This window comes from Schistocerca piceifrons, chromosome 3 (assembly GCF_021461385.2).
Source record: "Schistocerca piceifrons isolate TAMUIC-IGC-003096 chromosome 3, iqSchPice1.1, whole genome shotgun sequence".
In the NCBI taxonomy this organism is placed as follows: Eukaryota; Metazoa; Arthropoda; class Insecta; order Orthoptera; family Acrididae; genus Schistocerca; species Schistocerca piceifrons.
The window spans coordinates 890,612,815-890,626,342 of NC_060140.1; the positions used below are offsets into that span (position 1 = coordinate 890,612,815).

Consider the following 13,528-nt stretch of genomic DNA (forward strand, 5'->3'; position numbering starts at 1 on the left):
TTTCCATCTTACTGTCCATACACTACATTTGTAGTGCCGCTGCCCACTATACTCATTACTCACGGCAGTCAGTCTTCAGATTCCTATAAGGGTTTGAGCAATGTTAGTGCATCTGCACTGAAGATCATTGGCCGGTAAGCCTTACCTATATGAAGATGGAGTCTGTTCTTTCGGACATGTCAGGTCCTATCTCACATCCCTGCGCCACTCCTGACGATACCATTGTCTCTGACAAACACTCACCATTGAGGACAAAACCTGGGTTCTTTTACTTAAGAAGTCTTCAAGCCACTGACATATGTTGGAACCTATTCTGTATGCTCATGCCTTCATTAACAGTCTACAGTGGAACATTTTCTTCCATTATCCAAAATTTTGTTTTTGCAGTGTTTAGCTAGAGTCAGCCTAAACAAATATGATTCATCACATCTTTCATGCAATGCCCAGTGTGTGCTCATTCTATAGAACGATCCCAAATTAGTATAGTGCAATGTGCATTTTATCAGTATGTACTAACAAGGACAGAAAAATGTGAAGAGTAACCAGTACTTCAGCAGCAACAGCGCTGCCCTGGCCCACACAGACTGCTGCTGCCTTGCAGCAACACTGCTCAGTGGCTGTTGTAGTGCCGGTTAATCTTCGCGTTTTACTGCCCTTGTTAATACAGGTAGATAAAAGAATATTGAACTAGACTACTCTATCAAATGGGCAGGTAAAATTTCACTTTAAAAATCATTTTGTTTGCAACAGGAAACAGATGCTTTCTGTCGACACTGGGTGTCACATGAAAAACATGATGAGCAATATTTTTTGGGCTGAATCCAGCTGCACATTGCAAAAAACAAAATTGCTAATATCTGCCAAAGCACCAGAGAAAATGTGGCTGGCAATGCTTAGGAGGGACTCGCAGGTTTGGGAAGGTTGAGAGAGGGGGACCACTCAGGCCCTAGAAAGGACCAACAGTTCTGGGAACCAGGAAAAGATTTTTGTATTATAACGTGTGTACTGGCAATACTGCAATTCCACCTCGAAATTTCATTACTGCATTTTGTTAATGTTTTATAAGATTTGAATTTTTATCAATGAGCCTGGTGTTACTTCTACCTTTAATATGATGTTCTTCTTCCAAAAGTTCTGACATCAGTTTGCACTAAGCATCTACTATTTCGAGCCTAGTTTTCAGTGTAAATGTTCCAGACTTGAATTTTGCAAATAGAAAAAAGCACATAGTATAAAATGAAAATGTATTCCTGTATGTAGTGTCAGCCTCACTTGAAACGAGTTCTACATCTTTGAAAACAATGAATTGGAAATATTCGCAACTATGCAAAATAATTTATAAATGTGCACTAAAACTCTGTGAATAATTAGCTCTGTCCGAGGGAATTTTACAGCATTGCAGCACTTGATATAATGCACATTCCGATTTGAGAGAAGCTTCGAGACGTGGAGGATATAATACGTGTTGCAGGTATGCAACAAAATAACAAAGAATTAAAGCACATCAAAATTTGTTTTTATCTTCGGATAATTCCTTCTTAAATATGTTGCCCTTTTACGCTAAAAAGCATACGAACTAAAAACATAAAATGCGACACAATTATAAAAATAACTGACAAATTCTTGTAGTGAGCTATCACTTATAAATATTAACATTTATACGAGATAAATGTGATATACAGAAGCTGTTATCACTTTAGACAATAGTTTTCAGATAGATTATCAGTTGTAATGTAATGTGTGGGACTACCTGAGATGCATTGAATTGAAAAATGCAAATGGTTCGCTGGTAAAATAGCATATTCAGGTAAAGGGCATACAGCGATCTGGTCCACTTACGGAATCCCAGCCGTCCATTTCGAGGGGTCGTATGGCCAAGTATTTAAAGCATAAGCTCCAGAAGTCAGAGGAGGAGAACGTGAAAGTTGATCGGAGGTCGGGGTCTGAGAGAGCATAGCGTGGCTGCTCCCTTCGTGGCGATTCTTCTGAAAAACCTGGAATTCTTAGGAAATTACATTTTACATGGAGAAATTGGGAAAGTCTCCAGGGAATTTCAGGAATTTCATCAAATCTCATGGACTTTTGCATTTTTAGCTTAGCACCGAAATTTAATTTTATTGCGTTTTATAAATCACAAATTTTGAAATGTGTAATATTTCAATGTGTATTTCTTCAATGTGTATTTTTATATGAATCTTATTCGGTATAAACTGTCAGTGTTTAAAAACTAAACAATGGAAACTTGAGGTAGGAACGTAAGAAACGACAGATCGCTACTTATTGTAAAGAAGACACGTCAAGTTGCACACAGGCACAATTAAAATGTCTTTTAATTGCGCCTGTCTGCAACTTGATCCATCTTATTTACGGTAAGTAGCAATCTCTTTTCATACATCATTAATGTTTGCAAAATGCAGTTGAACTACTGCTCATAGATAATGTAATTCAGCTGAGAAGAAAGAAAAGTTGTCATTGTGGTATGCTTCCCTCCACTCCCCCGTCTCCATCTTGCTCCTCATACCTGGCACCATGCATGAACTACAAGATACTCATATCAGCAGTGGACTGCATACTGTTGTGAAACTGAATAATAAAATTTTGAGAAAATTATTCTGTAATCCATCAAATCGTTGCCCACTCCACATTCTTCTCCCTTTCGCAGGAATAGAGTTACGGATTTTAAACAAGTGTTCAGAATAAGAATCAGAAGTGCTTCCTTGGGCAGGCCCCCCTTCTTTTCTAAGAAAAATAGACCTTATTACTAATGGAAGGCTATTGTTCACGTAACAATTAATGCATGTCAAAGCAGACTGGTACAAAACAAGTAAATGAGTGCTGTATTTTACAATTTTCCCTTCTTTTCCATTGGTGCCTTTCACCATACAAATCTGTTCTAAGAAGGCTAGCATGGAGGTTAGCCGGTATGGTGGCACAGCCGCGGACCTGGAGGGCCAGCCAGACTGCTAGTGCTCCAAAAGCCAGAGTTGTCGAGACTGTGCCACTCCAACAGGCAGGCATTAGTGAGGGGCCAAGTGACATTCATTCAGTCAGTTCAGAGTGGGCCAGGAAACCAAAGGTTCTTTCGATTAAAGGCATTGTTAAATTCTGGTGATCATCTTGAGTTAAAGAGGATGATTCCAGGGTTTTACAGTGCGTATAAAAATATATCGAGGGCCTAAAGGCTACTGGTGGTGGGTTAAGACAAAGATAATTATACTTGTTACATAAGATTTTCTAAACTGTTTTCCTACCTTTGAAATTCTAGGTTCTACCCCTGATTGTTTATAGCTGTGGTTCCCTTCCGGAGCACCAAATTGCCCCCATCCTTTTATAATAGGAAACAAATTATGTAAAATATTAAAAGCACATGTGCGTCAGGAACAAAATCTGCATGCCTCTTAAGGAGTGCATATACACGTTTTGAAGTTTTCTCATAGATCTCTATTATTTGCTTTAGATTACACAAATGCCTGATATTCTTGAAACTACATAATAATCATAAAGGAGGATCCATGCTATTTTCATAGTAGAACCTCTACTGGTTAAAATTGCGTGGTGGCTGCGACTGTGGAACAACTTATGTAGCAAGTGGCTAAATTGCTGCAGCTGCACAAAAGAGAATTGAGGTTAGAGTGGAAGTAGGTAGCATCAAAGTCATCATATGTCGCCAGGGGTACCAGTTATTGATATGAACAAAGTTTGCCGTATTACTCGGAAATAACTTTTGCTTCCATTACAGTTAAGTGCATAGATACTCATTGCAGATCCAAGAAGGGATTATTAAATTCAAACAAATAGTTTTCCTGTTAGGACAGTTTGGGAGGGTTAACAGTTTCAACTTTAAGGATTCTCATTCTCACCAACAATTAAAGACATTTGAATCTTCATCTGTAAAAATTGGCAGGGTACAGAAGGTATTTCGTACATAGAGAGATGATGGTAATTAAGTAATACATCCTTGCAGTAACTAGGATGTGATTTAATTATACTTTGTGTGATATGGTGAGAACACTGGTCTACAGCCTGGTGTAGATAAACACATTGTGCAATTCACAAGAGGACACGTTTGTATGTAGAAGGGTTTACAAAGTTTGATTCAGCCCTCCTTTGGCAATAATAATTGAGGTGATCTCGTTCTAGTGCAAGCTCGTACTGGCTCTGTGGTATCAATGAATCAGTTCATCACGGGAAGTGTATCGTTGTATGCTCTGTCTTGACAAATTGTAGGTGTAGTGTTGTATAGTGTATTTGAAGGATTTATTATTGGCACGAATATTCGTGTGAGGAATGGCTCCAAGTGTTAAAATGAAAATTGTAAGTAATTAGCATCTCGCTACATAGTCATACTGAGAAGGTGACAGTTATGATGTTAACTTTATCTGTGAACCAACAGTTGGTTAGTAACCAACCAAAGTGTACTTACGTTCCTGTACAATCTAGTAGAATACTAAAGTAATTATGCATTGGGGAGGGACTTTTTGGTCATTAACAGGAATAAAGAAAAAAACAATGACTTTGTGTAGACAATGTAAGTGAATTTTCATGTATTCATGTGCCTAACTGTGTCTAGTAAAATGGTGTGTGTAATGTGCAAGTGTGTAGACAATATCTGTCAGCATCGCGCAGTAACGTCAACATTAGGTGGGCACAGCAGTTCTCAAAATTCCACAGAACCAGGATATAAGGAATGAAATGCTAGAGCACGGAGGCTCAAAATCTAATGATTAATATTAATAATCTACCATGATGGGGAAAAAGGCAAAAACAGCTCCAAAGTTGAAAGAGGAAAACAAGGCACTGCCACCACTCGTGTCAACCAATCTCTGAGTGATTTTCCTCCTCTTAACACGAGAAAACAGCCAGTCATAAGGTATGAATGACAGAAATCAGGAAATGTCAATTATAAAGATGTAAATGATACATGCGCCGTGTCTTAACGTATGGGGTATGTCTTACTTAAACTATGTACAATTTGGCATTGAAATTACCTTGTATTTATTGTAAGTTCAAATTGAAACCTGTACAATTTGACACGTTCCATATCCTTGTGATTGACTCACTAACTGGATCTACGGAACATGAAATAAATAAATAAATAAACAAAATAAATATGGTCACACAGAAGGTTATGGCAAATGTATTACTGCATTTTCCAGGACTTACCAACATCTTTATTATCTATTACTGACTTTGACGGGGCTATCGATCTTTATTCCTGCTACCTCCATCATAATAACAAACTGGGGTGCAGCAGCAGCAGCGAGGCATAACAATAAGCACAGGCAGGTAATATACTGTTACTGGCAGTGGGTCACAGCAGGACACAACAAAACATTTGATAAGGTCATATCACTCATTACTAAAAATAGAAAGACAGGAGACTGAAAATGGTAGCGTTGCAGTGTACAGTGCAAGCGCAGCACAGTGGGACAGTTGGCATAGGTGACCAAAGCCAGATGGCAGTGCATGAAGAATTGAGACAAAGGAAACTGTCAGGAATGCCTACTCTTGTGACCAGACTCATAGGGTGTTTAGTGCACATTACATGCCGGCTGCGGAAGAAGCAGAAAATTCTTTCTTTCTCGTGCACCATTAACAGAACAGGCCTGGCTTCTGGGTCATTTTGTAGTCACAGTAGGGGGGGGGGGGGGGGTGCATTTTACGTATAATAGGGTTTCAACCTGTCAGGGTGAGCTACCCTGCTAGTCTGTTAATTTTATCTCTGCATTAATAAGTGATGTCAGTAGTCTTATATGGTGAGTTCCTTCAAACAGTGGAGACAACTTCTTTGTTTTCCCTTTCTTAATTGCTGGGTTTCACAGCAAAAACCTGTTGCCTGGCTGATGTGGGAGTAAAACTGGTAGTTTATTCAGCCACTGCAACTGTTTAGTTGTGGCTTCACTATTATTGCATTGTTCTTGGCACCATTTTATTTTGAGTCTGTGTGTCCAGTTTTTCATTTTCTTAAAGTCTACACCCAGTCGTAACTTATTTGTTTCAAAGGGTGAACTTGTGTTTGCTTGTACTGCCTCGTAGAGGGTGTGCCCTGTTGACTTGTAAATTCTGCTGTCATAAGCAGATTGGACGTATGAAATATAATGCTCGCTGTTGGAATGGGTTTTGTTCTTCACTTATCTGGATAACGTTGCAACGATATTTTTATGGATGGTTTTAATGTGACCATTGGCTTTAGGTTGAAAGGGCATTATTCTTGACTTCTTAACAGATTACATACTTGAACAAACAAAGCAGACATGACTTGATTCGTTAGGATAGCATTAGGACTTCCAGGTGGTAACAACAGGTGATTCACATAGGCTTTGGCTACAGTTTCTGCAGTCCTATCTGCAATCTGTACTAACACCAAGTACTGAGGAAAGTGATCAGTAATAGACGGAAAATTTTTATTCTCTTGCTTTGATTGTGGCAATGATCCTATCACGTCTAAAGCCACTATTTGAAATTGTTCAGAACATTTTGGAAGAGTTTACAAGGTGATAAGAGGTATAGTGTGCTGTATCCTCCATGTGCCCGAAAAACAAGAAAGTATTTAACTCTCTCTGTCGCATTACTATCCGATTCCCAAGAGTGGTCTTTCAAACAATACGTCATCTGCAGTCACAAAATCTGGAAGCATGGCCTACCACTGGCAAACAGAATCCTTTCACTGCACCTCTATCAGTTTCTCTATGAGTATCTCTTCTGTTTATATTAAGACTTTGTTACACAATGTGTTAGCTTTTCAGTGGAATTTACCTGGTTTATGGGATACAGTATAATAATTTTCAGTCAGTTTCAGTGCCCAGTGAGTCAAATGACAGCTGGGGTGCTTTAGATTTAATGGCCAGAGTAAGGCAGTGTGGTCAGTTACCACTGTGAATTGCCTACCATACAAATAACATGTAGAATAATTCACTTCAAACAGCAAAGTTTACCCCGGAGGAGCTAATAATTTGTCCAGAGTCCTTGACTTGACACATTTTTCTGACTTCAAACTTTTGTGTGCATTTTCAATCTTGCCAGTACAATTCTGAACTGCTTGGTGTGTTCCTCAATAGTTCAAGAGAACACTATGATATCTAAGTAAACCAAGTAAGTAGTGGGTTTCAACTATCAAAATAACAAATCAGCAAATTTCTGAAATGTGGTGAAGGCTTAAGAGCCAATAGGCCTCTTTGGAAACTTACACAAGCCAGAAGGTACAATGAAAGACTTTTTGGTCACTCTTTAGCAGCCATTGGAATTTAGTGATATCCAGATTTCTCGTTTAGGGTAGTGACAAATTTGCAGTTTTCTAATCTGTTTTGGTTGTCATTAATTTGTGGCAAGGGCAAAGTGTCAGAGGTAGTGACTTTGTTTACAGCTCTCCTGTCTACACTAGGCAATAGATCTTCTTGCCATTGATATAACTACTGTTGGTGAAGCCCAGGTGCTGGAAAACAGCTGAATGATTCCTTTATCGATTTGTTGCTGGATTGTTTCTTCGACAACAAACTGTAGCTGGTGCAGAATTTGGTATAGGTCCGACATTATTGACCTGGCATCCCCCCAATTACTTTCAGTCTTCAAATACGGGCATGCAAATTTTTTCGAAACCTGGATACAGCAAACTTTGCTCAGGCTCAGTCAAGTGTGACAACTTTTCTCTTGAACAGTTCTCAAGGGGTGATAATGTATTTTTTATACAGGTAAAGTCTTACTTCCTTACATCAGACATATCTGCTTTTGTGTGTGATACCTCCCCACCACTTAGACTTAGCATACTGGCTAGTATTACCGCTTGGGGTATCATCACTTCCCTCACACAAATTATCTAGGCACATGAGAACACTAATTCTTCCATTTTGAACTTTTGGTATTACAAAGGCTTCTCTTAACATGCACTTGGAGTCAATCTAGAACTTCGTTCTGGCCCTGCAGCTCAACTAGAAAGGAACTTTCACGAAGGTCACTCGTTTTGATTGTTACCTGATGAATTCTTTTGGTGCCACTGCTTGATGTTGCAGAGATGACTGCCTTCAACACCAAAATACACAGATTCATGGAATTCCATGGACTGGTGCTTTTCCCAGGAATTCCTCACCAACGAATTTGACAGCGATTGGTAACCTGTCACGCCCTGAACTGGCCCAGAAACTCACTTTCAGGATAACATCAAACTCACAATCCTGCTTTGTGACAACTTCCATTTCAAAACTATATTTATTTCCATCAAGCTTTGATTCAACATTACAAGCTCCTAACGGACGAATTATTTCAGTACCCGAACTATGGACACGTTTCACACTCCACTTATCTCAGGGAGTAAAAAACACCAGGCTCACCTGGGCTCCTGTATCTACTAATATCCTGATCGTTTCCCCTAGGGTGGTACCATTTATAGTTATAATTGGCATTGCTCGCTCCACACAGAAACTAAGAGGTCGATGGTTCTTGCTGGGATTATGCCTACACCCCACACCCACCCCCTACCCCGACCGATCATTTCACGAATGAAATCCATTCCTCCTCGCATTATTATGGCCAGTGTTCCCTATTCTGTTGCATTTGAAGATAGTGCATACCAAGGGTCCTACCTGTTGCCAGATAGGGCAATATTGGGCCAAACACTTTGATGCTATTTTCTTCACACCTTCCACACACCACAATTTGCTATTACGCAAGGGCACGAAATAGTTTTCTCTCTCCTCGCTTAACACTTCTAGACAGATCGCGAAAAGGTAAACACTAATTTTACTTCTCCACCATTCTGGGGACCAAATCCTCTAATGAACATGTGTGCTGCATCCTTCTCTGCTGCTCATAATAAAAACTCATTGTTCATCACATCTCTCTTTAAATTATGAGTGTGAAGAGATGGCACGAATCCTGTCATCAAACGTGTTGAATTCTTCTCCTGCTTCTGCCAGAACATGGACAAGTTGTCGCAATAGTGACTGCCCCTGCAATTACCAGAATAGCGCACTGCTATCCTCTAGACAGGGTGTCAAATCTTCCAGCATTCCACATGTTGACAGGCCTGACATACATGTGGGCACCCGTGGACAATATAAGTTTGACCACATTCAATAAAAACCGTTTTAACTACTCACAAAGGTGACACATTTTGCAAAAATGTGTTCACATTTTGCAAAAATGTGTTCACATTTGCCCTAGTTTTCTCAGAATAAAGCTAACTTTGGGATAATTGTTTACAATAGCACACAGTGAAGAAGCAGTATTAACAGCTTCTCTGGATTTCTCTGAAACAGGAGACACACTTGCAAATCAGATGGGCCAACTGTTTAACAATGACAATTACAAAAAATGGAAAGTAGAACTCTTGGTCTCTAGGAGGACAATCCCCAAACTGTGGTCCTGCTATGCTAATGTGGAAACTCTATGTTTGTGAATGAAGTACAGTTAGCGACACTCACATTATAGTGATTTGGAGGTGGCAGTGCATTGTCACGGAGCAGGACCGTCGGCAAGCAACAGTGTCTGCGTGAAAGAGATGACCCCCAAACTCTCACCACTGCTACAGAAATAGATGGTGGAGGCACCAAGTCCATACCGGCATTGGGTAGCAGAGGGGCAGCGACAATCAGCATGTTGAGAAGTGATTAGCGAGTGGCTGTACAGTGACTCGCAGCCATCAGTAACACCATGTAGCTAATGTGCACACACAGCTAGCAGTTGGTACTAAAGCATCTTCCGAGTGGCCTGGATGAAATCCGCATCCAAAGTTCTGGTTCTTCTGGCCTGGGTAGCAATTCAAGGATTCCAATCGTGACTACCACACAGTTGAAAGTAGGAACCAACTATAAAGTAGCTGCTGTCCTGATAGCAACACCATTTTGTGCATGATGGCCTGAGAATGGCATACAGGTAATTTGGTTTGCCTGGGGAAACCCACCAGCCCATTTGAAGAGGCCATACAGCCAGGAATCTAAAGGGTAAGCCCCAGAGGGCAGGAGAGGAGAGCGTGTTAGTCGACAAGAGACAGGATCCAGGAGAGTGTAGCATGCCCCCCACCCTCCCTGACTGTGAGTCCCCCGTGCACCCTGCATGATTCTCACCTACCTTCTGATTGGTGGAGGGTGCTGATGAGGACTTGCCAGTGTGTCCCCTCATCAGCACCCTTCAACATAAGAACGATGATATGCCCTGTCGCTAAGGAATTACAAGTGGGACAAACCAACTCACTGACACCATATTACCTGATGAACTACACTATTTTGCTTTGCCCTCTCTGGTGGTGTGCTATGGTAGTGTGGCACAGGCATTTAAAATTATGAGGACCGATGATATATACCTTCCTGCAAACAAACAAAACAGTTCTTTTTTTCCGATGTGATAATTAAAACTTAATGACTCAGCCTCGTAAAATGTTGTTTGTTTTTGTTGGTTGTATTGGTTACAGATGGTGTTTGTGAACCTCTTCAATGTTTAGTATTGTTGTGGAACTACTCAGTTTCTGGAAAGCAAATGAATGTTGATGTATTTATGCAGTAAAATCTTAGTTTTGGATACGGATGTTTTCAGATGGTACAAAGAATACTCAAAAGACCAGAAAGAGGTTGAACTACCAGAAACTAATTCCAAGACTGAGTCTGGTTGTCTTAAGAGAAAATCTATTTCTGATGAAGAAGTACAAAAAGATGACGTGTCACCAAAAAAGGTATGCACTATGCTTTTCTCTCTCTCTCTCTCTCTCTCTCTCTCTCTCTCTCTCTCTCTCCAACAAACTTTTGAGTACAGAACTAAGTGATATGTTAAATGAGAAATTTTACACTGCTAAATGGAGTTCTCAAGAAAAATGTTTATTACACTGAACAGTCATTTGTCTAGTGACTGTACGTTCTCTTGCTTTACCTTGTTTGTAATTTCTATAGTGATGTATTTAGTCTGTGCTTTACAATGATTTTCTTTCCCCTAAGAAAGTAGCAAGTCATTTCAGTGGTGATTTTTGTATCTATCTATTCAAATGTTCCATTAGAATTATTCCTTAGATGCTTAGTGTTGGGCATCCCACTCTGAGCAAAATAAGTTACGTATATTTCACGGTTCAAAGGTTCATTGACAGTTTTTCTGCTAATTGGACATTTAAAATTTAGGGTCTGGTGCTATAGGTAACATCATAGGCAAATATGGTGTTTGTGAAAGAAACTTAAGAGGAGACAAGCTGGTGCAGTTTTTGTGGAACATAATCTCTTTGTTTACAGAACTTTCTTCAGATTCCCTCTTAGGTTATTGTACACATAACCATCAGCTACCAATAATGAAGAAAGTTTTATAAGAAACCATACTGATTTCACATTGTTCGCACAGTACCGATACAAATGTGATATTTGTGAAAACATACCATGGTGCTAATGTTAATAGATATATTTGGGTAGAATTTGTGTTTTAAAATGCTTCATTTTTGAAACGTTACAGTGAGTGCTCAACTAATTACCCAAGTAATTATTAAAAATCTAGAGTACCCAGAAGTAATAATTAAAGTCATAAAAAAAAGATTAAAATTACAATTGCAAGAAATAAGCCCTCAGTTCAGACTTAATTAACCTGGTTTTGGCACTACTGGGAGTGCCTTTATCAGAATTGAAAACGATTAAAGTGGCCTATAACATTGTCACAGAGTTATAGGATAAGACGTTTTTATATAAAGAGTGTAAGTACTGATTAACAGTAAAAGACATAAGCAGTACTTACATGTCACATATAAAGTAATTAACACACCAAAACAGCTTTAGTCACAAAATATTTAAGATAGCATAAATGAGGCGAGCCACTATGGGCTACTCGTATCTGTTCGGCCACAGGATGCAACAGGCAGAGCTGCCCGCTTAACAAATGCAGCCAGGTGAACATGGTATTGCAACGAGTGTGCCATCTAGTAGCCGTAGGCACAATTAAGCTACTTCACATTCAAGTGTAAGCAGATAAAATTATAATGAATAATGTTCAGTACTAATGAAAATTAACATTCGTTTGACAGCGCAGACAACGTAACATTTTGTCTGCATCGGAGCTTAGAAGCACAATATAAAACATAAAACATTAGTATGAAAATACAGAGGGGGCTGAATGACAGCTTGTAGAAAGCAATATTACATGTAATATGGGCAAAAAACCATTTAATAATTGAAATTATGAGTATGACGTTGATGGAAAAGAACATTTCGGCAAACTGCATAAGGAGACCCGAAGTCAACTATCAAGTAACAGCTTTGTACCGTTGAAGAAATTTTTATTGGGTAGCTGCAGCTGTTCATTGAGAATGAGGCTATCATTTCTAGAGAGATGTTTAAAAATATCTAATTCATCTAGAATATCTAATCTGCACCCTTTCTTTTCGGTGTGCAAAATGTTGTTACCGCAAATAGCTTTAGGTGTGTGACCTGTAATCAGAAGATGGTCGGAAAAGGACAAATTTTGGGGGCTGGTGCCATTTTTTTCTTAACAGGTGTTCTTTATATCTGGTTGTAAAGGCATGCCCTGTTTGTCCTATGTAGTAAGAAGAGCAGGTATTGCAGACAATTTTGTTAACACCAGAATTTTCTAAAGGGGAACGAATACATTGTAAATTATGAATGAAGTAGTTTGGTAGAAAAAGCAACGTTGCAGTCGTATTTATTTTGAAGAAGGCATTGAATCTGATAGGAGATGGGCCCCACAAAAGGAATAGAGAAATATGTTTTTGGGTTTGACTCAATAATAGGGGTGCCGAGCATAGTAAATCTTTTAGTAGTTTTCTCTTTAAGGTGGTCATCTACTATGTTAGGTTTACACTTTGTTATTAACTGCTATCATTTTGAGTAAATTGATTTTGTCGTTGGAACTTTTCCTTACTGTACATTAAACTGTCTAGTTCAGCACAGTGAAGAGTTCAGTCTGTCTATTAACCCTTCCAAGACCAAAATTATGATATCGTCTAGTTGGGAAATCAAACAAAACTCTTCAATACAAGATAATGCAGTTAATAACGTGTCCTCCTTTGAGTACTTGGGCACTATGTCATAAGAGTGATGTGACTCCAGGTGGGGAGTACACTCCATAATTTTATATGGCAGGCAAAATAATCATCGACGATGAGAAAATTCTCTCCAAGGCCAGACATTGGTTTACAGCTGAGAATAACAATGATTCAGTTCATTGGTGTGAAAGTTGGACCTTCAACTCAAGTATTTTTTAGTGGAAGCACAAGATGCCTTCTGTTAAGACATTTTGATGACAACTTACAAGGGGATAGTGCCTACTCATCATTACAAATTTCGTCCAAATTTATGGAATAATACAGGGCTTGGCTAAAAATGAAATTGACAGAAATGGGGCCTCCATATGGCTAAGCATGTAGAAAAAAATTTTGTTTTTAGTGAGGTTTGGGCGAGACAAGAGTTGTTTACGTTAGCGTAGTTTCCACGCAGCAGTTGGTGCAGTGGGAAGATTACAGAATAATAATCAGTGTTGTGAGGTTGAGCCCTTATGCAGAAACTTTTTTCAATTTTTACATTACTTACACTACATATAAATAGAAATAATGCTC

General features: G+C 39.2%; 1 protein-coding gene across 1 annotated transcript in view; it reads left to right on the forward strand.

Moving 5' to 3' along the window:
- Window positions 1–13,528, forward strand: part of LOC124789161 — a 189,944-nt gene that overhangs the window by 88,177 nt on the left and 88,239 nt on the right. Inside the window, exon 10 of the mRNA XM_047256456.1 lies at window positions 10,525–10,660. Coding sequence (XP_047112412.1) covers window positions 10,525–10,660 — 136 coding nt within the window. The remainder of the gene's footprint in view (window positions 1–10,524; window positions 10,661–13,528) is intronic.